Source organism: Arvicola amphibius, chromosome 6, assembly GCF_903992535.2.
Source record: "Arvicola amphibius chromosome 6, mArvAmp1.2, whole genome shotgun sequence".
NCBI lineage: Eukaryota > Metazoa > Chordata > Mammalia > Rodentia > Cricetidae > Arvicola > Arvicola amphibius.
In genome coordinates, this window is record NC_052052.2 from 111,929,377 (window position 1) to 111,955,087 (window position 25,711).

Here is a 25,711-nt window from a genome sequence, read left to right on the forward strand (position 1 = left end):
ACACATGAATACAGGTACATACATGGAGGGGGAGACACACACACACAGAGAGAGAGAGAGAGAGAGAGAGAGAGAGAGAGAGAGAGAGAGAGAGATGAGAGAGAGAGAGAGAGAGAGAGAGAGACAGAGGGAGGGAGGGAGGGAGGGAGGGAGGGAGGGAGGGAGGGAGGGAGGGAGGGAGGAGCAGAGGGAAGGAGGGGGAGACGGAGAGGGAGATTAAATGCTACTTGGATTGGTCTCATGTTCCATCAGTCCCAATCCAACTGGAGTTGGTGATCTCCCGTTAGTTCTGTCCCACAGTCTCCATGGGTGAACGAATCCCTCACGGTCCTGACTTTCTTTCTCATGTTCTCCCTCCTTCTGCTCCTCATCAGGACCTTGGGAGCTCAGTCCGGTGCTCCAATGTGGGGCTCAGTCATTTTCTTCATCTATCGCCAGGTGGAGGTTCTATGGTGATACGCATGAAATTCATCAGTATGGCTATAGGAACTGGCCTTTTCAGGCTCCCTTTCCTCAGCTGCCCAAGGAACTAGCTAGGGATGTCTCCCTGGAAACCCGGGAACCCCTCTAGAGTCAAGTCTCTTGACAACCCTCAGATGGCTCCCTAAATTAAGATATATGCTTCCCTGCTCCCATATCCACCCTTCCTGTATCCCAAGCATCCCATTCCTCCCAGCTCCCCCTATTCTCCCCTTCACGCTTTTCTCTCCCCATCTTCCCTTGGCCCCGTCTCGCCCCACCCTCAAGTTCCCAATTTTTGCCCGGCGAGCGTGTCTACTTCCAATATCCAGGAGGATTACTATGTTTTTCTTTGGGTTCACCTTCTTATTATCTTCTCAAGGATCCCGAATTATAGGCTCGATGTCCTTTAATCATGGCTAGAAACCGATTATGAGTGAGTACATCCCACGTTCAGCTTTTTGGGTCTGGGTTACCTCACTCAGAATAGTGTTTTCTATTTCCATCCATTTGCATGCAAAAGTCAAGATGTCATTGTTTTTTTACCGCTGAGTAGTATTCTAACATGTATATATTCCAAACCGGATTCTCTGAATGTGGCCGATGGTGGAGGCTGACTGAGAAGCCAAGGACAAAGGCGCTGGGCTTTGATTCTTCTGCATGGACGGGCTCTGTGGGAGCCTTCTCAGCTTGGTTGATCACCTTCCTGGACCTGGGGGGAGTTGGGAGGACCTTGGTCTTATCATAGAGTAGGGAACCCCGATGGCTCCTTGGCCTGGAGAGGGAGGGAGGGGTGGTATGGGTGGAGGGGAGGGGAGGGAAGGGGGAGAAGGAGGGGAGGAGATGGAAATTTTTAAATATAAAAAAATAAACCATATTAAAAAATAAATGCTACTTGGATATCTATCATAGATAATTCAAGGAAAATACTCTGCATAAAAGAAGGCAGGTGTGGGATATATAGGTTGGCTGTTAAAAGCCTGTACAGCTCTTGCAAAGGATCTGAATTAGACTCCTAGCTGCCATGCCAGAAAGTTTGCAATCTGCTTTAACTACAGACCCAAAATTGTCTTCTACTGCTGAACTCCATGGGAATTTGCACTCAGCCACACACACACACATACACACATACACAAAGTATTTAAAATTAAACATAAAAAAATCACATAGGAAACAACGATGCGCTTTGAAAAATAAAAGCAAATGTCTTTTCAAATCTGTGCTTCCTCCTCCTCCTCTTCCTCACACACTTGGCATGTGAATACGTGCACACTAGTAATTCATTGTCTGAGCCATTCTCTCCTGCTCATATCTTCCGTTTCCTGATTTCCAAAACTATTGTGCAAACAAAGAGAGACCGGAGTCGCCCTATTCAGCTGTCTTAAGTGTGCACACAGAAATGCAGTATTGTGTTTTGCTTCTCAACCAAGCATGGGGCGCAGCTTGGCAAAAAGAATAAATTTTAAGTGGGTGGACCTGGAGAAATATGAAAAAATAAATAAAACCAGCTGCATATGCCGAGGTGGTAGTTTGTGCCAATAACTGATTCATCTACTCTCTGCATGTGCTCATTACGTGGAGAAGTGCTTTTCTTTGCAGGCAATGTAATGAGTATGTCCGCCCCCGACCATGCAAGCCCCGGAGCTGCAGTAAAGAGTCCATAGGCAATCCGTAGACTGGAGCTCTCCTTTGTACTTGCTCTTAATTTTTTTTACGAGGTATGTTAATCGCCACCTCACTCCCTACACTTTATAATTAGAGTGACACTTACCCTTTGACCTTACTAAGCGTTTCTGAAAGGCTTTCGAATTTAGGTTATGAGTTTCATTATGACCATATTATTAAATTTGAACGACTGCTACACAGCACTCAATGTAAATAAGTTCCAGGGGATTTGGCTTCTGTCTACCTAGCATGATATTTTGCTGCTGGTATAATCTAATAGAAGGCTTTCCGAAGAGATGCAGATTTGCTATAAAGTAACACCCCTTCTTGCTGTAATTAAAGCGAGGCTAAGAATAACTGTTTGTTTGATTGACTATAGCTGTGAACCCAAGTGGGTGTCAAGCTGCCAAGAAAAGGCTGAAATTCTGCATGCTTTATCCAGGTCTCTAGATCATCTTCAGGGGCCACATTTTTTTAAACCTCCAACATCCCCACCTCACCTACTTCCTGATGATTAATTCCCTGCCTACATTTGGAGCAAATTAGGAGGCACCCAGAACACCAGCAGCACTTAGTTCCACAGACCTCACCTGTACCCTAAGTTGTGGCTTAAAATTAAATATCACCCCATCACTAGTGGCCATATCTGTGTCCTTTCTTTTGGTGGGTAGTATTATACATGTGTACACAAATGTAGAAACTGTCCAGTGCTACATTTTTAAGTTCTGCACCAGAGCATAGCATTCAGGTCAGCATTCATCTATAATTTGTAGGATAGAAGAAAGAACATAAGAGGCACTGCTGCTTTTCTGCACAGAGAGCTAACGACAATTTTGGATCAGCCTTCTGTTAAACTAAGTGTTAAGAAGGCAGAAAGTCATTTCCACTGGTGCTTGCCTTGTTTCTCATCTACATGATGCTTCTTGACACAGTTTTATTTACACCCCCCTTCCTTAAAACTGTCCTTTCATAACACCTTTAATACCATGTGCAGCGCAGCTTAATCCTGGAAACATTACTAGGGTGACAACAGAAAGAAAGGCCACACACACATACAGGCTTCCATACAATGCTTGAATCTGACTAACTCTTTTTTGTTAGTTTGTGAGATGGTATTTTAATCTCAATATTTCTCCCTTCCTTATCTTCCCTTCAAACCCTCTCATAGGCTCCTCCCCATTCTTCTTCAGATTCATGGTTATTTTGGCATCAGTTGTTATTGCACGCATATAATTATTTCATATACATAGAGTCTTAAATATGAACTTTCAGATATATGTTATTTGTATGTATGTTTTCAAGACTGACTGGTACTGGACATCCTATTGGTGTGCTCTTCCTTGGGGAGGACCACCTCTTCTTCTTCCAGCTTTCCTCAAAAGTCTGTGGTTCACTGTGTAGGGTTGAAACCTCATGGGTTTTCCCCATACACATTGTCAAGGTTGTTGGTGTCACATTTGGGTGGTCTTGTTGGTGAGACTTTATGGTTGTAGCTTCTGATGTTACTGGGAGACACAATTTCACAGAAAAATCCCTGATCCTCTGGCTCTTACAATCTTCAGTTGCTATTCCACATTTCCTGAGCCTCAGGTGTAGGAGTGTTTTGTAGTTCATTGGGACTGGGTTCCACAATTCTGCATATTAATTGGCTGTTTTCTGTAGTGGTCTTCATCTATTGCTAAGTTTCTTGTTGAGGGGTGATGGAAACTGCACTTATCTCGTATATATGAGCAAATGTTTATAGACTTCTGCTAGGAACTATTCTGGTTTAGTAAATAAGTAGTTGTAGATTTTCTTCCAATAATCATGATTTCATTAGCACTGATTAGTTAGCTAGGTTTCCAATCCCAGACATGGTATCCTTCTAGTACATGGATCTTAAGTCTAATTAGAGAACAGTTAGTTACTGCTAAGAAAATTGTAACTGATTCTATTGGGTTTTTATGTCATGCTGGATGTCGATGTGGTTCTTAGGCTTTTTATCTGGGTTGGACTGTTGGTTAAAATGCATAAATTCATTGTATAAATATACATGTACAGTCTTAATAATATATATACAAACATATACATACACACATAGAAAGATAGATAGATAGATGATAGATAGATAGATAGATAGATAGATAGATAGATAGATAGATAGATGATAGATGGATGGATGGACAGATAGATAGATAGATAGATAGATAGATAGATAGATAGATAGATAGATGATAGATAGTCAGTGAGTCCTCTGAGCTGATGATGCCCCTCTAAGAGCCAAAACCATCTAACAAAAGCCCCAATGCAAACATAAGAAGCTCTCTTTTGAGTTGTTGACCTGGGTTATATAACAGGTTCTCAAAACATTTAGTCTATTGCTGTTTCCCTTAGTTAATCCCAGAGACAGAAAATAAGGAACTATTGCAGAGGACACCGTGCACTTCAGAACCAGGATCCAGAGGCCCTTGAGCTGGAGCTGACCTTGATGACATCTCCTTGAGAACTAGTTTTCATGGTACCAAAAGAAACCATGTAAGCTTCCAAAGAAGGGAGACAACAACAGTCTAACTTGGATTCTAATTCCAACTTGTCAGTGTGTTGTCCCTCATAGCAATATTGCCAAACAAATGGTAGCCAGAATATTTAACTTGTTCCTCTTTTTGTTAGTTAATTAATTCTAAAGGAGTTACAGAAATTGCTCAGTTGTTAAGAGTTCATACTGCACTTATTTAGGATCCAAGTTCAGTTCCCAAAGCTTCATGTTAAGCTACACAGAATCATCCATATCCCCAGCCTCAGGGGATCTCATATCCTCTTCTGGACCCCATGAACAGCTAGCTGCATTACATTTGGATATAATCATGCAACACACACACACACACACACACACACACACACACTAAGTAAAAATTCTAAAATAAATTAAATTAACAATACTGTATTACCCTATTCTAAATGACCTGAAAAAGGAGATTAATAAGCAGGCAATTCTCTAGCACTTCCTTTACTAAATAGGAAAATGTTATTGATTCAAGTAAATAAATACCCCATCAGTTACAGCAATGGAACAGTAACTGTGGTCATTGATAACATTTTCAATAGGAATGAGGTTTCTTATCTGTTGTTATTCAAGTTGCTATTGACTCTTATGTGAATAAGGATTGATCCATTAGAATTATGAAATAATTTGAATTCCAGTCAGAGTATAACAACTTAAAATTTAGCCTAAGCTTTCCCAGAGCCCACAGTTTTACTGAAGTAGATTAGGCTGTATAAAACCTGCAGACAGTCTCTGTAATTCTAAGCCTTATAGGATCATGGCAATGTGAGGACAGTAGCACCCCTTAAAGAAACCAAATGTTTGTTGATAATCATATAAATTACATACTGGCTACCAGATGGAATATTTTAGTAAAGGATATTGGACATCATATATATATATATATATATATATATATATATATATATATATATATATACTTGGATTCACACACACACATATATATATACACACACACACACACACACACAGAGAGAGAGAGAGAGAGAGAGAGAGAGAGAGAGAGAGAGAGAGAGAGGAGAGAGAGAGACTAAATTAAGAGTATAGTGGGATAAAACTGAACTATGAAAATCTTTAAACTTTTATTTTTATTCCTATATTACTTATCATATTTTATGTTAGCATTTCCTTAATATATTATTCATCTAGTGTTTTTCTGATGGTCCTCAAGGCCGAGCCATATTTGCACAGTCTCTATTGTATACCTATAGTAACCATGATATTTAGATTAATCTTTTAAAAACTCTCATTAAGTATAAGAAACTACTGAATTTTTCCACTACAGTTCAAAAATATCTGACAGAGGGTGTATATTAGGGGAATTAAAAGAGATCTCCCAGGTAAACTGGGGGCCTGGAATGGGGGGTGGGGAAATAGGAAGATGAAGATTCAGGTTGGGTGCATTGGGAATGTGATGATGGGGAGAGTAATGAAAGAGATGTCTTGACGGGGGGGGGGCGCATTTTGGGGTTAGGGAGAAATCTGGTGCCAGGGAAACTCCCAGGAATCCGCAAGGATGATCCCAGCTAAGACTCCTAGTAATAGTGGAGAAGTTGTCTGAACTGGCCATCTCCTGTAATCAGATTGGTGACTACCCTAATTGTTATCATAGATCCTCCATCCAGTAACTAAAGAAAGCAGATGCAGAGATCCATAGCCAAGCACTGGACTGAGCTCTGGGAGGATAGTCGAAGAGAGAAAGGAGGAATTACATTAGCAAGGGAGGTCAAGATCATGATAGGGGAAACCCACAGAGGCAGCTGACCCAAGCTTGTGAGACCTCATAGACTCTGGACTGACAATTGGGGAGCCTGCATGGGATGGAACTCGGCTCTCTGCGAGTGGGTGACAGTTTTTTAGCTTGGTCTGTCTGTGGGTCCCCTGGCAGTGGGACCAGAATCTTTCCCTGGAGCATGAGCTGATTTTTTGGAAGCCATTTTCTATAGTGGGATGTCTTGGTCAGATGCCTTGATGCAGAGGGGAGGAGCTTGGTCAACTGGATGTGCCAGGTTTTGTTGACTTCCCATGGGAATCCTTACCCTTTCTGAGGAGTAGATAAGAGGGTGGGGTGGTGGCAGGTGGGGGGAAGTAGGAGGAGGGGAGGGAGGGAGGACTGTGATGGTATGTAATATGAATAAAAAATTAAAATTAACAAAAGATTTACATGCTACTCATACATCACTGTGGTTTAATCAGTCCTTTGTTTCAACTCGTTGCAGTTGAAACAACATGGCCATTGTTGTGTCATGAGGAAATGCAGTTGGTTCTTTCACAGTGCCTCTTCATGCTCAGATAACTGCCGAAAGAGGCATCGCTGAGAGTTTTAGAAGCCTGGTGTTGTCTGCTGCTCACTCTGCAAACAAGTATGCCTCCGATGCCTATTCAAGAAGGAGCTCAGCTGTGCTAAATATTCTCTGAGTGTTTTGGAAGGTCCTTTCTAGTTTTTCCCATTTGTAGCTCTTCAGCTTTGTTCTGGAAGAATATTTTCACCAGGCAACCAATTTATTGGCAAGGACACCAAAATACCAAATTGAGTATTTGGAACTACAGAAGTAGTAATACAATGTGGATAAAGGAAACAGGTGCTGCCATTTTTCTTTGTCTTACCTTGATCAGCCAACACACAAATCTTTATTGAACACTTTTCATGTTGTAAGCTGATAGCTTGGCTGCCCAGAATTCTACCCTCTTTGTATGTTTTTGTTCGATCAGTTGGCACACACTTTATCCCTGGGTCAGGCTTTGCATTAGTTACTGAGACCAGAGAGTGCCAAAGAATGAAATTACAATCAGGATCAAGATCTTAATTGACTTTATTTTCAATTCTGCACCTTGACAATACTTCCTTTCACAAGAGGGGCAATGAGTGTTCCAATGTGCGGAGTAGCAAAATTTAGTCTTATACTGGCTTAAGAGAGGTAGATAAAACAAACAGAAATAGTCACAGCCAGATGAGGTGTATGCCTATAACTCCAGGTCTTGGGAGGTGGAGGCCTATGGATAAAGAGTTCAAGGCCAACCTTGGATATATGAGATGCTGCCTTAATTTTTTTTCTAAGGTGTTCATATAATAATAGACTTCTCCAACTTAAATTGCTTCAATTAGGCACTCTTAAAATCATAGTACCTGCTGGCTAAAAGACCTTGGAAGATCTTTCTTCTTCACGATCATTTAAATCAGAGTTGATAGATGCAAATATTTAGGCAAGGTGATAAGAGGAGTTAGATCAGTTTTATCATTTCCTGGGGGATCCTTCTCTTTGAGGAGGAGGGAAACTTGGCTCACTGGTGTTTTCAGATGGCAGGAAACTAACAAGGATCGTGAAGACCTGTGGTATTTGCTTGGTGATTGTGACAAACCTTTGAACAAGAGTGATGGTACACACCATTTAATCTCAGAGCTGGAGAAGCAAAGACAGGAGGATCTTTGTCAGTTCCAAGCCATATGAGACTCTGTCTCAAAACCAATAAACAACAAAGAGCCTTTGGACTCTCCATTTATCATACAAAACATGATTTTTCCACAGATGTTTTAACATCTGATTGACTTATATGGCTATACAGAACTTAAAAAGTTTCACATTTGTAATAACAAATCCAAAGGACTTGAGCATGTGGAGATTCTATTTTGCAAGCTTGCTTATGAATATTTGGAACACATGAGATGAATGAGTTCCTATGCATCACAAGTTCATGAATCAATAGCTAAAAATAAAAGGAGAGAGCAAATGCTCTCTCAACCTTCTGTCTTCTAAAAATATTAATACAATGCAAACAAAAAGTAGTGAGTATAAAATAAATGAAATGAAAATGTCATAAGGGTGTATTTGTTTCCATGTATTCATTGGAATATACGGATGTAAGAATTCATGTACCACTTCGATTGCTCCAGTTATTGAACACACAGATGTTGCAACATATAAGAGAAAGATAGAGAGGTTTAAGAAGCCTAGACATGGTAAAGGCTAATTATCCAGACCTTCTTTTCTTATCACCTGGCATAAATTTTCTAAAGGAGAACTTGCTATTCAGAGAGAGTTGTTAGAGTAGAAATTTAAACCTAAGAGACACAAGCAATGTATAGCCCTCAATTACATAATCTTTTAGTAATTTCTAATGTAAAGTTAAGAATGTAAATAGAAATTTATTGTTATGATTAAATGGTCTAGATTAAATGAAAACAGAATAAAATGTAACCAATGAACCGATTGCTAAGGCCAGTTCAGAACTCTGACCCCTCAGGAAGCTACACCGAAGGGTTGGGCTGTTACCGAGAACGTGAGTTCAATTTCCAGCACCCACGTTGGGTGACTCGCAACCTGCAGATCCAGGGGTTTAGACACTCTATTCTGGATTCTGAGTGTTTCTATAAACACACACACACACACACACACACACACATCATCATCATCATCATCATTATCATCATCATCATAACAATAATAATAGATCAGTAAATAAGTAAAAATAATAAAATATCTTTGAAATCTTACAACCATTAAGTGTCAATAACTAAAGTAGATGATGGACTACATGTAATACTTTCATAAGTTTTGTATTTGTAGAATTAAATCTCACTTGTATTTGATAGATATAGGTAAATAAGTAGATAGATGATCAATAGTAGATAAGAGATATTTTATTAAATTTCTACATCAGCATAATAGATTAACTTAGTTGCTTGGTCTACATTGATTTTCATAACTCCTAAAAATAAATGAATGCATCTCCTACCTCTGATGCATACCTAGAAGACTGATCCTCTTCTCATGGCTTCCCTCTGGGCAGCTAGGACATGGTGACTGAAGGGAGAATGTCTTCCCTTCATAAATCACGTGAAATTGGACATGAGGGCAACCAGTAAAAATGCATTTTAACAATGAGAGCCAAATTTTTAAATTTACTAGCCATGTGTATAATTTTATTAAGCAATGTTGTCAAGCTACTAGATTAAGAATTGCTAATCAGCCATTGTAAAAAGTGGATTTGGAACAATAGTGGTTCATATAGTTGATTTTTTAGGATATCTATCAGAGTTATAATTTTTATATAATTAAAGAAGGTTGCATTGTATTCATCTTATTAAAAGGGATTCAAATATGACTGAGTTATGAAATTTCAAAGTATTCAATGCATAACTGAATACTACACTGAAAACTGATTATTAGCTTTTCATGTTTCCTAACATCAATTTTCCTTCCAACAGGAACAGATCGAGGAAGGCGTGAGGATAGGAAGGGCATGCTGGCTTTCACACACAGCCTTATTTTGCATTTTATTTAGACTGCATTTAGAGAGATTGATTAAATTATTTTGTTATCTCCATAAACACAGCAATTTTCTGCTCTTTTAATTTTTGAGCACCACATTCACTTTGAGTGGGTTTAACTTTTCTTTTATTTATTTATTTTTATTTTTTATTTTGATGATGCAGCCTAGAAATTTGAATATATTTATTTAGTCTTAGGATGTTGAGCCTGGAAGCTGTCTTCAGTATTAGCAATGTGGGTATCTTTAATTTGCTCACTGCTCTGCTTAGATTCTGGAACAGGCCCACAGCACAGGACTGGTGCTTTCGCTTCTGCTGTAATTGCCGTTCGCAAATCATCTTCTATAGAACCTGATCAACGGACTCCGCAAAATAATTTCCAGAAATGTAATTTTTCACCACCTCCTTTACAATCCATCACTGTAATTTATAACTGCCATTTGAAAGCTTTAATTTCCTGGTGGGAGTTGCCTTATTGCACACACAGGATAAAGGATTATGGAATGCTCTATTTCTTAATGTGAATGTTCCAGCAGACAGACGTTTGCTTTGCAGTACCCTGCTCACTAAGCTGATCTCCCTCAATCCCACGCCATCCAAAAGCTAATTTCCACACCCTCTTTCTCATGCTCATCCAGAAAAGAGGGGCAAGCGCTTAAAACCGGGAAATCATCTTAAGTGAATTTCCATATAATTTAACTCTTGACTGCTTTTCTGTACTTTCAGCTTCCTTAAAATTGAAGGTCAATAATGCAAATAAACTGAAAATACATACATAAAATAAGCAATCTTGATCAGTCTTCTGGGCTTCACGTGAAGCAAGTCTACTAACTAATCTTTTCATGTATTTTTTTTCAAAAGTCTCAGAAACATGAAAAAAATTCACTGTAGGATTTATCATACTGTGAATACCTAAAGATAAGAAAACCAGTACTTGTGGACCATTAACTACTATGCAATATTTTTACTGACAAAATTGAACATCATCAATAAAACACTAATGAAAATAAGCCAAAACAGGAACACAGCAGGTTTGGGTAAATGTTCTTTTCGTTGTAATATTTACATAAATTGAAATTGATGATAGAAAAATATTAATAATGAGAAGCTGCTTGTAATACAAAATATTTTAGAAATCTTGAAAATAGCCAAAAATGGTGAAATTGATCACATTTTTTTCCCACAACATGTGTAGGTTAAATTTTAATGTCAGTGCTCAAGGCAGGTAATGATCAAAGGTTATGTCTTTAAATCCCAAAATGTTACGATTGGGATATTTCAAGTTAAAGATCAGTATTATAGTCAGTAGAATTTGTAATAAACCCTCAAGAAATCATGTAAACAAATGCAATCCCTAATTGAATCACTTTACATTAAAAATGGATAAAAGCACTTTTTGGAGGAATATTGAAAGCAAACTAAATATATTCAAAGGTTAACATGAGAAAAATTTAATGGTATGCATTGAATATTCAAAATGACCAAGTGCAATGAGGTGTTTAAAACTGTCTCAGCAAGCCCTCTAAATATTTTTGTTTCATTTTTGTGTTGAATATATTCTCTTCCATTAAGCTTTCTTGTTTAAAGTTTATTCTTTTCTCATTTATTACATCCCAAACAAAGTTTCCCCTGCCTCCACTCCTCCCAGGCTCCCCTTCTTTTCTCTTCCCCAAATCCACTTCTCCTCTATTTCTCTTCAGAAAAGAACAGACCTCCAAGAAATATCAAACAAACCCAGCATAACAAGTTACAATAAGACTAGGCACAAAGCCTCACATCAAGGCTGGACAAAGCAACCCAGTAGGAGGAAAATGTTCCCAAGAGCAGGCAAAAGAATCAGAGTTAGCCCCACTCCCACTGTCAGGACTTCCACAAGAACACCAAGCTACACAATCATAATGTATTTGCAGAAGACCTAGCTCAGACAACCATAGGCTCCATGATTGTCACTTCAGTCTCTGTTAGTCCCAGTGAGCCTCTTCCACAAGATTCTCCAAGCTCCACATTATGTTTGGCTATAAGTCTCTTCATCTGTTCCTATCAGTTGCTGGATGAAGCCTCTCTGATGATGACTGAGCTGGGTACCTATCTATGAATATAGCAGAATATTATTAGGAATCATTGCACTGACTTTTTTTTCTTTGGCCAATCATGTTTGGTTCTATCTTAGGTCTCTGGGCTCTCCAGCATCTGGGTCCTGGCCATCTGGGCAATGTCAGGAGTGGGCTTCCTCTTTGGAGTGGTCCTCAAGTAGAACCAGTCATCGGTTTGTCACTCCCACAAGTTCTACACCACCACTGTTATACTAATACCTCCTGTAGGCATGGCACATTGTAGGTCAAATGTTTTGAAGCTGGGTTGATGTCTCAGTCCTACCACTAAAAGCCTTCCCTGGTTAAAGAAGATGGCTGGTTCAGGTTATGTATACCCCATTATCAGGAGTCCTCACTAAGGTCACCCTCATAGAAACTTCCAGGGAGTTTCTATTTCATTAATTTTCCACATAACCCTCAAAATTCCCACCCCAATTCCAGTCTTCTCTCCCAATACTGTCTTACTCCATTAATAGAAATGGGTTAACTTAATTTTAAAAAATAGAGATAACTATCCAGCAAAAAGCCTAAGCTAAGGATGTACATTAATAATTAGTAATAGGTATCCAAATCATGGTTTGGGAGCTGGTGGTCCAAGAAAGCCTGTTACAACCCCTCCCACTCCAGATAACCCTTCGTTAGCCTCTCTTACACCTACAACTGCAGGTAATCCCATTTCCTCCCCCACCGTTCTTCCCCTGCTTTCATATAGTTACCTTATGGGGTGTGTGACTTACCAAGTTTAATTGGAATTGCTGATAATGAGCATAGGTAAGTGACTATTTCCTGGCACAGAAGCAATTTACCATTGGCTAAGCCAATGACAGCAATGACTGCCCATGCACTGTAACAGAATGTTCAAGGGTCCAATTTGGTCAGCTGTTATGCAGGAAGCCACAGTTGCTGTGTTCATAATTGTAACAACTATGTCATATCCATCCAGCGGATGGTGCTTTAAGGCACTCCCTCCCATCCTCTGACTCTTACAATCTCTCTTCCCCTATTCTGACAATGTTCTTTGGCCTTTAGGGCATGTTGCAAATGTTCTGTTTAGAGCTAAACACGCAGAAATTCCTTATTCACAGAACTTTGACCCGTTAGACTTTCCATACTAGCCATAACAAGAAGCTTCTCCACCTGAGGCTAAGTGCAACACTAGTTTATGGGAATAATTATAAATCCTTACAGGGTACTTGATAAAATTTAGTGAAAAATCAGTAATAAATTCTTTAGGCCTGTGACTTCTCCAGCCAGATCAGCTATATGTTTTCTCCTATGGTGTAGGTCTCACATGCAATCTTGAAGTAGTTGGTTAATCCCCAAACATCTATGCCACTATTTTATCAATAGGTATAACTTATCTGTCAGGTAAATATTGTAATGTTCACAATCCACACCTCTGTAAGGCTATTGATGAAATTTCTTCCCCAGTAGCAGCTTAAATAACATATTATAGCTTTGTGCGTGCTAACCAGCAAGAAGGAAGCCTCAAGTTCAAATTAGCTTGATTTCCACAATGTATTGTCTTCAACAATAGACACTTGACATATAATTTGGTGGGAAACCAAGAGAAATGGCGATAGATAATATTTTTTTGAGTGCCTCTGGATATCCCTGGCCAACAACTCATAGGGAGGCATCTCACTTCTGGCAATCAGATGTTTGTTTAGAAGCTTCTGGGAGCAACATCTGTACCTGTGCAGGATACATCTACTCAAAATTATATATATATATATATATATATATATATACATAAGAATATATTTGTATACACAGATATATGTGCAAATATGAATGCGTATGTGTGTTTATGCATAATTTAGTCCAAGTTAACATATGTGTGTTAGCTTATAAGTAATAGATTTGTATATGGTTTTAATTAATATATAGTTTTGTTTAGCCATGACCACTACCCTCAGTTTTTCCCCATCTTCCCACCTAATCTTCATGTAAATCTTTCCATAGTATCCCACCACTCTGTTTCAAACTGCATGTGGAAAGCAATATAAATGCCACTTTACCGGATAAAACATGCACATCTCTATTTTAATGAGAAAATTTAACTTTAGAATTTAACACAAGACATTTTCTATACTAAGGCATGTATATTTATTTATATAAACAAATACATCTACATAAGTTTTTTTTCTTCTTGAGAGCAGTTTCTCTACTACATAGCCCAGGTTGATCTTGAAATCACACCAGTTCTCCTACCTTAACTTCCCAATGCTTGGATTAATCATGAGTCACCATGCACAGTTTACATAAATTCATTAAAAATGATTCTTAAGGTGATTTCTTTTATTTTATCTCATGATGTAAAAGTGAACCATATTTGTATATATGAATATATTTGCATGTGTATTTATATAATATATGTGACAGCAAAGAATATGCTGTGAAATTTTCAACACAAACGGAAACACTATTAACTCTAGAGTATATCACATTAATAAAAATATAGAAAATTAATCACAGTTTGAGTAGGAATCTGGGGGAAAATTCTGAAGATTTTACTTTGGCATTGATTTTTCCACTGAAATTATCTCTGACTGATGCAATAAAAATGCAAATTCCAAGAGAATTAGATATTAATAATTGAAGCAGAGAACTAAGATGCAGACCTGGATGTGTGGTTAGTTACCCTGTAGGTTACAGACTGTGAGTCTGAAAGTTGTTATCAAATCTTGCGTGTTCATGCTAATGGAAGCTAATAAAAATGAATAATGATTTTAAAACACAATTAATGTAGTAATTTGGCTTTAATAAAATACACCCTAACACTCGTATCAATTATTTCTTCTAATTTAAAAGTCAGATATAACTTATTTTACCATGGTCTTATGGAAGTTTTATTTAATATAAACTAAAAAATATTTTGATAAAAATGTGTGAACCAATATGATAGAAAATGAGACAAAATAATTTTCTGATATTAAAAAGACTAGGAAATATTTGTTGAAAAACTGAAGATTTAAAATTATTATTTTGCTTTATAAAATATTGAAAATGATAAATGCTACATTAAATGGTCCTGTGAATGAAAACTAAACATCAGTTTAAAATTAGAGTAATATTTAAATATCTCTCATAGAGTATCATATTTTTAAGAATTATATCTTGGACATCTGTGGAAACAGGCCTCCTCAGGAGCAGGCCTGAACCAATGAGTCCGCTGGAGCAGGCCTGAGGCAACAACTGCCACAGGATCAGGCTTAAGCAGGTGACCTCCACAGAAGCAGCCCAAGGCAACAACAGAGCAAATGTGAGGGAGCCACCACTGCTCGGGCAGGCCCCAGCCGGAGACATCTGCATAGCAGGCCTGAGCAAGTGACCTCTGTTGGAGCAAGTCCAAGGCAATGACCTCAGTGGGAGCAGTCCCAAGAAAGCAACATCCATGCGAGCAGGTCCGAACGACCCCCAGTGTTGCAGCGCGATGCTGAGCAATCTCCAGGAACACTAAATAACTCCAGGGTGACTGGAACCTTGGTCCTGACTGCTCCGTGAGGAGAAACAGTCTGAGCCTTGGATCCACTGGCACCTGGAAGATTGATCACTAGACACAGATAGTCCCAACTACACCAATCAGAGAAAAAAGATGGGTAGACACAGAAAGAATATTAAGAGGCTATGGATGCCAGCCTAGACTAATATACCAAGCAAATATTTCAATCACCATAGAAAAACAAAACAAGATATTCCCTGGCAGAACCAGATTTAACCAATACCTAGCCACAAACACAGGCCTACACAAAGTACTAGAAGGAAAACTCCAAACCAAGAAAGTTGGCTACATCCACAAAAACACAAACAATAGATGATCTCACAGCAGCAAATCCTCCAAAAGGGAAAAAGACACAAAATAACATCACCAACAATGAAAACTAAAAAAACAGGAGCTAGCAATCACTGGTCATTAACATGCATTAATATAAGAACTCAACTCAAATATAAAAAATACCGGCTAACAGATTGGATAGAAACACAGAATCCATCCTTCCGCTACATACAAGAAACATACTTCAACCACAGAGAAGACATCGCCTCAAAGTAAAGTGTTGGGAAAAAAAATCCAATCAAATGGACCTAAGAAACAAGCTGGTAGAACTATTTTATTTATTTATTTTTATTCTATTATTTTTTTTATTTTTTTTCTCATGGTTTATTTTTTTTTTATATATTAAAAAATTTCCATCTCCTTCCCTCCTCCTCCCCCCTCCCTCCGCTCCTCCTCCCCCTTCCCTCCCCTCCTTCTCCCCCTTCCATCCCCTTCCCTCCACCCATACCTCCCCTCCCTCCCTCTCAAGGCCAAGGAGCCATCAGGGTTCCCCACTCTATGCTAAGTCCAAGGTCCTCCCAACTCCCCCCAGGTCTAGGAAGGTGATCGACCAAGCTGAGAAGGCTCCCACAGAGCCCGTCCATGCAGAAGAATCAGAGCCCAGCTCCATTGTCCTTTGCTTCTCAGTCAGCCCCCGCTGTTGGCCACATTCAGAGAGACGGGTTTGGTCGCATGATCCATCAGTCCCATTCCAACTGGAGTTGGTGATCTCCCTTTAGTTCTGTCCCACCGTCTCCATGAGTGAACGCACCCCTCACGTTCCTGACTTTCTCCCTCATGTTCTCGCTCCTTCTGCTCCTCATCAGGACCTTGGGAGCTCAGTCCAGTGCTCCAATGTGGGGCTCAGTCACCTTCCCCATCTGTCGCCAGCTGGAGGTTCCCTCACAGTCCTGACTTTTTTTTTTTTTCCTCATGGTTTATTTTTTTTATATTTAAAAATTTCCATCTCCTTCCCTCCTCCTCCCCCCTCCCTTCCCTCCTCCTCCCCCTTCCCTCCCCTCCTTCTCCCCCTTCCCTCCCCTCCCCTCCACCCATACCTCCCCTCCCTCCCTCTCAAGGCCAAGGAGCCATCAGGGTTCCCCACTCTATGCTAAGAAGCAAAGGACAATGGCTCTGGGCTCTGATTGTTCTTCATGGACGGGCTCTGTGGGAGCCTTCTCAGCTTGGTCAATCACCTTCTTGGACCTGGGGGGAGTTGGCAGTCCTGACTTTCTTTCTCATGTTCTCTCTCCTTCTGCTCCTCATCAGGACCTTGGGAGCTCAGTCCGGTGCTCCAATGTGGGGCTCTGTCATTTTCTTCATCTATCGTCAGGTAGAGGTTCTATGGTGATTGAAAAGACCCTCGTTTTCAAGGGTGGCGATTTCCCCCTTAACTCGATGACCCAAACCAACAGATGCAATTAGCATGAGGTTATTTTATTAATTTCACAGGCGTCTGTGGGTGAATCAGCAGGTCTCGCCAACTGATCACCCCGATCCAACTCTTTATTCAGCTTTTATAGGTTTACAGGTTACATGGGGAGGGGGGCTTAGTAACAGTAATTCTATTGGTAGGGGCTTGGGTCATCTTGGGGACAGTCCCATTTGTCTGTTCCCAGGTTTACTCACAAGGTATACTTCATCAATTTGACAGCTGTGATAAGGAGGTCTGAGATCTTAGTCCGGTCAGCTAGTCTCTTGACCAGATGTATCCCATAAAATACCCTGCTCTGGTGCCAGTTGTCCATAAACGGAGACAGTATCTGACCCAAAGGTCACCTTATCTCTGTCTCCTAAAGGTTAGCTCAGTTCACCTCTGTCGTTTATCAGGACTGGCCAGGACACCATTCTAAATTTATAGGGGGGCATTCTGGTCTTGTAAATGAAACAGCCAGTCGTAAAATGACCTAAGCTTCCCAAACATCTGAGAAAACAGCTCCCTGTGAGTGAATGATCCTTGATCTGCTGGAAAAGCTGCTGATGGTCTGTTCTCATTCTCCCAGACTTGCAACTATATATATATTCCTCATTTTTGGAATCCATATTTATTTCTTGGACTCTTCATTTCTCCCTTTTTTTTTTTTTTTTTTTTTGGGAATAGATTTTTAAACCCATTGTTCTTGTTCCCTGGTTGGGTTAGTTGCTGGGCCAGAACCATAGTCTATATTACAGATAATCTGTCTTTCATGAACTGAACTAGCCTATTAAGGATACAAGGTCCAAAGGTCAGAATCAAGAGCAAAATTATAAGGGGTCCCATAATTGTGGAGATTAAAGTGGTCAACCAAGGAGATCTATAAAACCATCCTTCAAACCAGCCCTGTTGTGTTTTATATTCTCTGCGTCTCTGTTTGAGACACTCCCTAAGCTTAGCCATGGAATCCCGGATGACTCCAGAATGGTCTGCATAGAAACAACATTTTTCCTTAAGGGCCGCACATAGGCCCCCTTCTTTAAGGAACAGCAGATCTAGTCCCCTCCTGTTTTGTAGAACCACTTCAGACAGGGAAGTAAGAGAGTTTTCTAACAGGGAGATGGAGTTTTCAAGGGCCTGCAGATCTGCACTAATGATGTCCTGAAGGTAGGCCAGCTTGTTGCCTTGTACCAGTGCAGCAGCCCCTGTTCCTATTCCTGCAGCAACCCCTCCTACCCCCAGCAGCATAGCCAAGGTCAACGTAATGGGTTCCCTTTTGGAGCAGGAACTGCCTTCATAAAAGTCCATAACAGTCTCTGGGGCATAATAGATAATGTGGGGCAGTATCTGTGCCAGTATACAATAGTCTGCAATTTGGTCAAAGACCTGGGTTGACACACACGGAGTTAGGCCCGAATTACAAGCCCACAATGTCCCTGGAGGGGGGAGCAGGTAATAGTTTTCCTTGGGGAATGTCAGTGTGTGGTTACAAAAAGGCTGATAGGCTTGGGGCACACTTCCTAAGCATGTTCCTTGTCCTATTTGAGGGAGGGTTAACTTGTATATGTTCTGATGCTTGCAGACCTCTGGGATGCTGTTAGCATAAGTTATATTTTCAGTTATGGCTATTTTTTTTTATAATAGGGGGGACTAGGGGCCAGGCAGAGCCAGCAGGCTTGTGTTAACTCCGGCTGAGTGGAGTTAATGGCCGAGTATGTTCCCTCTATCAGATCGTACAATCTCTCCCCGGCATTAGGAGGCGAGGTGGTCCCTTTATCCAGCTTTGATAATCCTGCTTTCCTTGGGGAGTAAAAGAAATGTTAAGGGGTAAACAGTATCCCGAGGTGCAGGACCATTCACCTGTTCCTTGCCTGCAGTTCCCTGTTTTTAGTATTTTCTCAAGGTGGGGAGGCTTTTTTTATCCACGGCGGACTATAATCTTATCCCAGGAGGAGGATGGGTTCCCATACGCATCACCTGTGGTTTCGCATCCCCAGGCAGCACAAAAATATTCCCCAGGGCCTCCACATCGGTGGGCAGTAGCCTGATTTCTCCCATCCCAGGGGCAGACATAAAAATCAAGTGGAGCAAGAAGAAGTCGCCTAATAAGATTGGAACAGCCTTCTATCCCATCGCCTCCTGAGGTTGTTCCATATTAAGTGTTAGCTGATCATATTTAAAAGCAGCTATGCCCCATGTCTCAAGCGCCGCGGCCAGCTGGCAAAAATCAGGGCTAAGACTAGGCCACCAGGCCCCCGGAGGGTGAAGGCCAGTGACAGACTAGACCATGTCCCCCAATTGGGAGAACACTTGCCAAGTAAGTTTTTTTGGTATGTGAGGGCTCCCCGCGACCCTGGCATCTAGGGCAAGGAGGGCCAGGGTTGTGATCAATATTAAGCCCTGACAAGTCTTATCTTTAGTGGGTTTTGGGTGTGCTGGAGCTTTCATGGTGATCCTGGATCCGGATTGTCGATGAGGTGCTCCAGCTGGGCTGCTTTGACGTGCGATGCGTGGATCCAGGCAGCAATTCCGTCCACCTTCAGAGCAGTTGGGGTGGTCAGGAGTACAGTGCATGGACCTTTTCACCGTGGTTCCAAAGTTTTTGTCTGATGTCTCCGGACCCAAACGCTGTCGCCTATCTTGAAGGGGTGAGGGGTGACAGGAACCCGATCTGAGTCCTGGTGGGCAGCTGTCGGGGGCTTTTAGATTTCTTGCTGCACCAACTGGAGGGTCTGTAGGGTAGGGGAGGTGGCATAATCAGCAATATCAGAATCAAAGAAAGTTATGGCTGGAGGAGGACCTCCGTACAGGATCTCAAAAGGGGTTAATCCATGTAGTCCTGGGTGTTTTGAACCCAGAACAGGACAGGGGGAGGGAGGTCTGTCCAGTCATTTTTTGCCGGTCTCCAGGGCCAATTATGTTAATTTGTAAAAAAATATTTTTAGAATTTTATTTATTCTATCTATCTGACCTGAGCTTTGGAGTTGGTAAGCACAACTTCCAATTGATCCCCAATGACTTACCTGGGCAACAGAGGCAGGTTTATTATTGGACATGATTACCTTGGGCATCCCAAACCTCGGGGAGATTTTTATGATCTTCTTAGCCATTACATTGGCTGTCTCAGTCCTGGTCAATGTATGATGGCTATCTTCTTTCTCTGCCATCATAGAACTTGTACCAAAGTCATAAGTTCAGCTTTCTGGGCCTGCCGACATCCCTTCAGGGAGGCTATTGGCCCAGATCATTTGCTTTCTGTCCATCACTGCTGCCCCCGCCTTCTGCTTACCTTCAGTTTTGTATACCTGCTCGGCTAGGACTCCCAGCCTTGTGCCCCAGGAGAGCTTCGCCATCATTTCCGGCTCTGCCTGGCACAGCTCAGCCTGCCGCTCTGCCAGCCACCTGTCCTTTCTGTAGATGCTGGTAGGATCCATAGTCCATCGACGTGAGCAGGGCATAGGAGCAGCAGCCCGGTGAAGGAAGGCACCTGTAGTAGCATTGTGAGCGCTCTATCACAGTCTGACATGGGTGAGGGGAGCGAGACTGCAGGGTGAGCAGCCAGGGCTCATGCCGGCTTCAGGGCAAGTGTGGCACCAAGGCAGTTGCTAGGTGAGGATTTCTCCAATGGTGATGGCAGGGGGAGGTGGTCATCCTAGGTGAGGAGGGTGTGGCAGAAGCAGACAAGCAGTCTCCTGCAAAACTGAGGACAGCAGGGAAAGCAGAACTCCCTTGTTTGGTCAACAAAAGGCTTTGATCATATATTCATGTTGACCAGGGAGGAAAGAGTCATTTATTTGTCCTTTTTTTTAAATTTATAGTTCGTAAGATGTCCAGTTTGTTCAATGGTTGTTTTAACCATTTTTTTTAAGAGTACTCAGTTCTTGTGTCCCTTAGAAGATCTATAGAGGTATCTGATGTCCTTTTCTTTTCATAAGCACATTGGCCTCTGTCCAAGGGGTGCCTCTGTCCGTCTTTATTTGTCTTTAATCTTCTGTTGCCCAGTCTCCCTATCTGTCTGAGTCCTGCCTTTTTTTTTTTTTACTTTCTCTGTCTCTAGTTTAATATTTTCTCTGTCTCCCCAAATTTTGTAAGGTATCTATATCTGATACTAACTGTCCTATGAAGGCCATGGCTACCGCTGTCTGTTGACCTTCAGAGGTTGGGTAAAATGTCTGTAAACTTTTATTAATCATTTAAGGAACACAGATTTTTAACTGGACCCTGGAGAACCTCTCTTACCTTGGCCAAATTAGTGGGGTGCCTTGCAGCCCCTCCTCTTTTGTCATGAGCCCGGCTGTTATGACTGTCAGTTTTTCCCTTTAAGAATTAATTAGACATCATCATGTAGAAGAAGAAAATAGATCCATATTTACCTCTATGCACAAAGCTGAAATCCAAACGAATCAAAGACCTTAACATAAACCCAACAATATTGAACCTCATAGAAGAAAAAGATTTTAAATACAATTTTAAGCACAGCCTCAGTGGCATAGACATTGAGAAAAACAATCAATAAATGAGATCTCCGGAACTAAGAAGCTTTTTGGTATAGCAAAGGGTATAATTAACAGAACATAATATCAGCCTGTAGAACAAGAAGGTATCTTTATCAATATTTTAAAATCATATAAGGAACTTAGCTTAATCCTCATAAAAACAAATATTCTAATAAAATTATGTTACAGACCAAGACAGTAAACTCTCAACAAATGAACTTAAAATAATTAAAAGGTATTTAAAATTTGCTTGAATATAATATCCTTAATTATTGAGGAAATGCAAATCAAACAACTTTGAGATTTTATCTTATCCTTATAAAAATGACCAAGATTAAAAATATTGTTTGACAATTTTCATTTAAGAGAATGTGGAATAAAAATCCTCCATTGCTGGTAAAAATGTAAACTGATACAGCTACTTTGAACATTAGTATGGTGAATTTTCAGAATTAGGTAACATATTACCTTAAAACTTAGCAATATCCCTTTTGAGCCTATTTTACATAGCAAACTTATTTCATCATAGACAGAACCTAAAAACAACCCAAATTGTACATCCTTTATATCAATAATAAACGAGAAACATCATGTTTTTAAATAGCCATAAACATAAAGAATCAAAAGAATCATTTTAACTCAATTTTATCATTTAGCAACATCATCATTGTGGCTGTAGGGGGTGAGAGGCTCTAGTTGATCTTTGCCATGTGGGGCAACTCAGAACCCCCATCTTATCACAAGCATTGCAAGCAGTCAAGTGCCAAACTCAGATCTAAACATGGGCTGACTTAGAAGCTCAGCTAGGCTGTTTACATGGCCCTGGCTCCGGCCAGGGCTTTTACAGCAATAGTTCTTAAAGACAGTGTAGTTCTGTATCCATCTAAACAGAGCTGGGAATTTATTTTTCTCTGGACACACTGCGTAGTAAGAGCTATAGAAACCAATAATCTGTAGGTTTTTTTTTTATATAAGCACTTTTTTTTTTAAGTGACTCAGCTTAACTTTTTAAATTTTTAAACCAGAAGCTTTATCCTGGACATAGCACATGATGACTGGAACAAAGCATCCCTAGAAGAAAGATGCTATCAGGGCTGGGAGGCCCTTCTGATGTTGGCTTGTCCTACTACCTGTTCCTGAATCCACATTCGCCTTAGGGTTACTTACTTGTAATCTCTCTATCTGCTGTCATACCCAGTCCTGGCTGTCAAAATGAAGAGGTCCAGGCTCTTTAGGGGACTTTTGCTTTTTAATAGGGTATCCGACCCCAGAGAAACAACCTACTTCTGGTTCCCAGGCATACTGGGTCTTGTGGGGAGGAATTAGCACCAGCTTGGATCTTGCTGGCACGTGTGTCTCCATAGGAGGTCTTAGTTCCATGACCCTGGTGCTAGCACCAGCTATCTCCCCTGGGCAAGGGCAATAAATCCTTGGCACAAGGCTTTATACGGCACTTGCTGAAGGGAGGCTACCATTCAGTCCCTAGCACCTTAGTTTCCAGGGTGAGCAAGCCTTTTCTTTGGAAAAGAGACCCCACAGGGAACCCCACTGGGGATCCTTCCAGGACCTGGCTCCAGCCTCAGCCATCCACAGTGAGCTCCTAGATGTACTGTCATAAGCTTCCCATAACCCTACTTCAGTACCCCCAGCATTCTAGCTAGCACATTCCCATAGACCCCCAAAAAGAGACTGGGGAGGGAATGGTCAATGACTGACTTGGCTGGTGTCTACATACTACAGTAAGTCCAAGCCCACACAATAGGCTCGGAGGAAAGCTAGTAAACCATGAGAGGCCCCATGAGGAATCCATTCTAGGGAACTTGTCAGGTCAGGATTGGTCGGCCACCTGGAAGCCTCAACTCAGTTCCTCGGGGATATCACATTGTTCACCACGGAGGCATCTCTTGAGTCCTCACACTAGGCCCAAGGATTGGGGAGCACCAGGCCTGGCTGAGGTGGCACTGAGAAATGCTAGCTTTTTCACATAGGCAGTGGGCAGAAGTAGAAGAGGAAGTCCCTTGAAGACATACCTGTCAGTAGGAGCTGGGAAGACCTTGGTATTGACTATAGGGGGAGGGAGCATTCTGGATTATCTAAGGCAGCCCTCCTTTCCCCAATCCTCCTGCACGGTGTTGGTGGACTCCAGGTCAGAATGGAGCCATGCTGGAGCAAGGGAGTCACTTTCAGCACAGGGACTTCAGGGGGCAAGCATTCCTCTCTCCTGGATGCTCCAGCCAAAGCCTTTGTTTGGTTTTAATACAGCCAAGACGGCTCTCCCTGTGAGTGAACTCCCCTGTGGAGTGGGGCAAGTCCGAGGCTCAGTGCCCGCCCCAGCGCTAAGGGGAGAATTACGCGCCTTGGGCTCGGCGATGATGCTAGAACTTTGAGCATCCCCGCGCCTGCACCGACAACGAAGGCTCCTCGCCCTTGGTGAGCCTCCTCGGTGCCTGCCTTTTCACTGTGCGGGGTCGAGCCTGGAGAACCCAACAGCATGGTGCACGGGGAACTTGCGCACAGAGGCTGGGGCTGCGGCGCTCCCTCCTCTGACTTGGCCCCGTTCCCCCCCCCCCTCCACCCTGCCCGACGGCAGCAAAGTTTGCTCCTGGCTGGGGCCAGGTGTTCCGCCCCGGGCTCCGCTCCCTCCCCCCAGAGACTTGAGCTCCGGAGAATGCTGGGCGCCAGTGCCAGCAGCAGTCCCAGGGCGAGTCCCAGAGAGCCACAGCGCACGCCATAGTCACAAGCAGAGGAAGGTGGTGGGGCAGTAGGGGTTCGCAGAGCCACCGCCGCTATCCCCTCCCCAGCAAGGGGCGGGTGATACAGAAAGGCTCGAGCCGCCTCACTCAGGCACCCATCGGCGCGCTGGCGGGGGAGGCCGGGGCTCCGAGCTATGTCGCCAGGCCGGGTGGTGGGCGCGGGGACGACGGAGCCGGTCAGGAAGCAGGGCCATTTAGTAGCACAGCCTTGGCGAGGCACAGCCTATAGAGGTGGGGAAAGGGGGCAGACCGCCAGCTTATCGGATTTTCACAGCTGGGTCTGTAGCTTTTCTCTAAAGTTAGAGTTAGGGTCAGAGAGGTGGTTACTTACTGCCCTATGGTACCAGATTTAGACTCGAGTACAAACATATATACAAAAAACAAAGACATGACACAACATAGACACAGGCCAGAAGCCGCGCGGCCCAAAGCAAAAGTTCAGACTGAGAAGACAAGACTACATCTCTCTTGCTCTCAGACTGAGGAGGCAAGACTACATCTCCCTTGCTCTCCAATAGAGTGGCCTGTTCACTCTCAGATACGAATCGAGCCCCGAAAAGTCGGGCTCCCGACCTCCTTGGCACGTCTGCCAAGGGTGGCTAGTGAGGAGTACGGAACCCGTCAGCTCCCTCCTTCACCTAGCCTACGGAGCGCTTGTACGTACAAACGACTTCAAAAGTCACAACCACATAACAGACTAACAGACGTAAAGGACACAAAGAGACACATATGGCCGGCTCTTACCTCCTGTTTGGCTCAGTGGGTTATCGAGTAGGGGGGCTTCAAAATGCATCTCGGTGGGACCTCCAAAATGAAAAGACCCTCGTTTTCAAGGGTGGCGATTTCCCCCTTAACTCGATGACCCAAACCAACAGATGCAATTAGCATGAGGTTATTTTATTAATTTCACAGGCGTCTGTGGGTGAATCAGCAGGTCTCGCCAACTGATCACCCCGATCCAACTCTTTATTCAGCTTTTATAGGTTTACAGGTTACATGGGGAGGGGGGCTTAGTAACAGTAATTCTATTGGTAGGGGCTTGGGTCATCTTGGGGACAGTCCCATTTGTCTGTTCCCAGGTTTACTCACAAGGTATACTTCATCAATTTGACAGCTGTGATAAGGAGGTCTGAGATCTTAGTCCGGTCAGCTAGTCTCTTGACCAGATGTATCCCATAAAATACCCTGCTCTGGTGCCAGTTG

The 25,711-nt window shown here is 42.1% G+C and overlaps 1 protein-coding gene across 2 annotated transcripts; it reads right to left on the bottom strand.

Moving 5' to 3' along the window:
* Positions 1–17,917: 17,917 nt before the first annotated feature.
* On the bottom strand, positions 17,918–25,434 carry LOC119818030. 2 transcript variants are annotated; one of them, XM_038335556.1, is made up of 3 exons: positions 25,253–25,434; positions 20,549–20,746; positions 17,918–19,991 (listed from the first exon to the last, which is right to left on the bottom strand). In XM_038335556.1, the coding sequence occupies exons 1-3, from the start codon at positions 25,299–25,301 to the stop codon at positions 19,540–19,542; spliced, it is 699 nt and encodes a 232-aa protein (XP_038191484.1). In that variant the 5' UTR covers positions 25,302–25,434; the 3' UTR covers positions 17,918–19,539. The 2 variants fall into 2 exon arrangements, 1 of the variants encoding a protein (XP_038191484.1); XR_006020829.1 differs by lacking the exon at positions 25,253–25,434 and having other exon boundaries at positions 20,565–20,933.
* Positions 25,435–25,711: the final 277 nt, after the last annotated feature.

Coding starts and splice junctions, on each gene's coding strand:
- LOC119818030 (XM_038335556.1), bottom strand. CDS start 25,301: ATGCATTTTGAAGCCCCCCTACTCGATAACCCACTGAGCCAAACAGGA. Junction 20,747..25,252: donor CCCACTGAGCCAAACAGGAG/GTAAGAGCCGGC, acceptor ATGCTACTACAG/GTGCCTTCCTTCACCGGGCT. Junction 19,992..20,548: donor GCAGGTATACAAAACTGAAG/GTAAGCAGAAGG, acceptor CCTACCCTACAG/ACCCTCCAGTTGGTGCAGCA.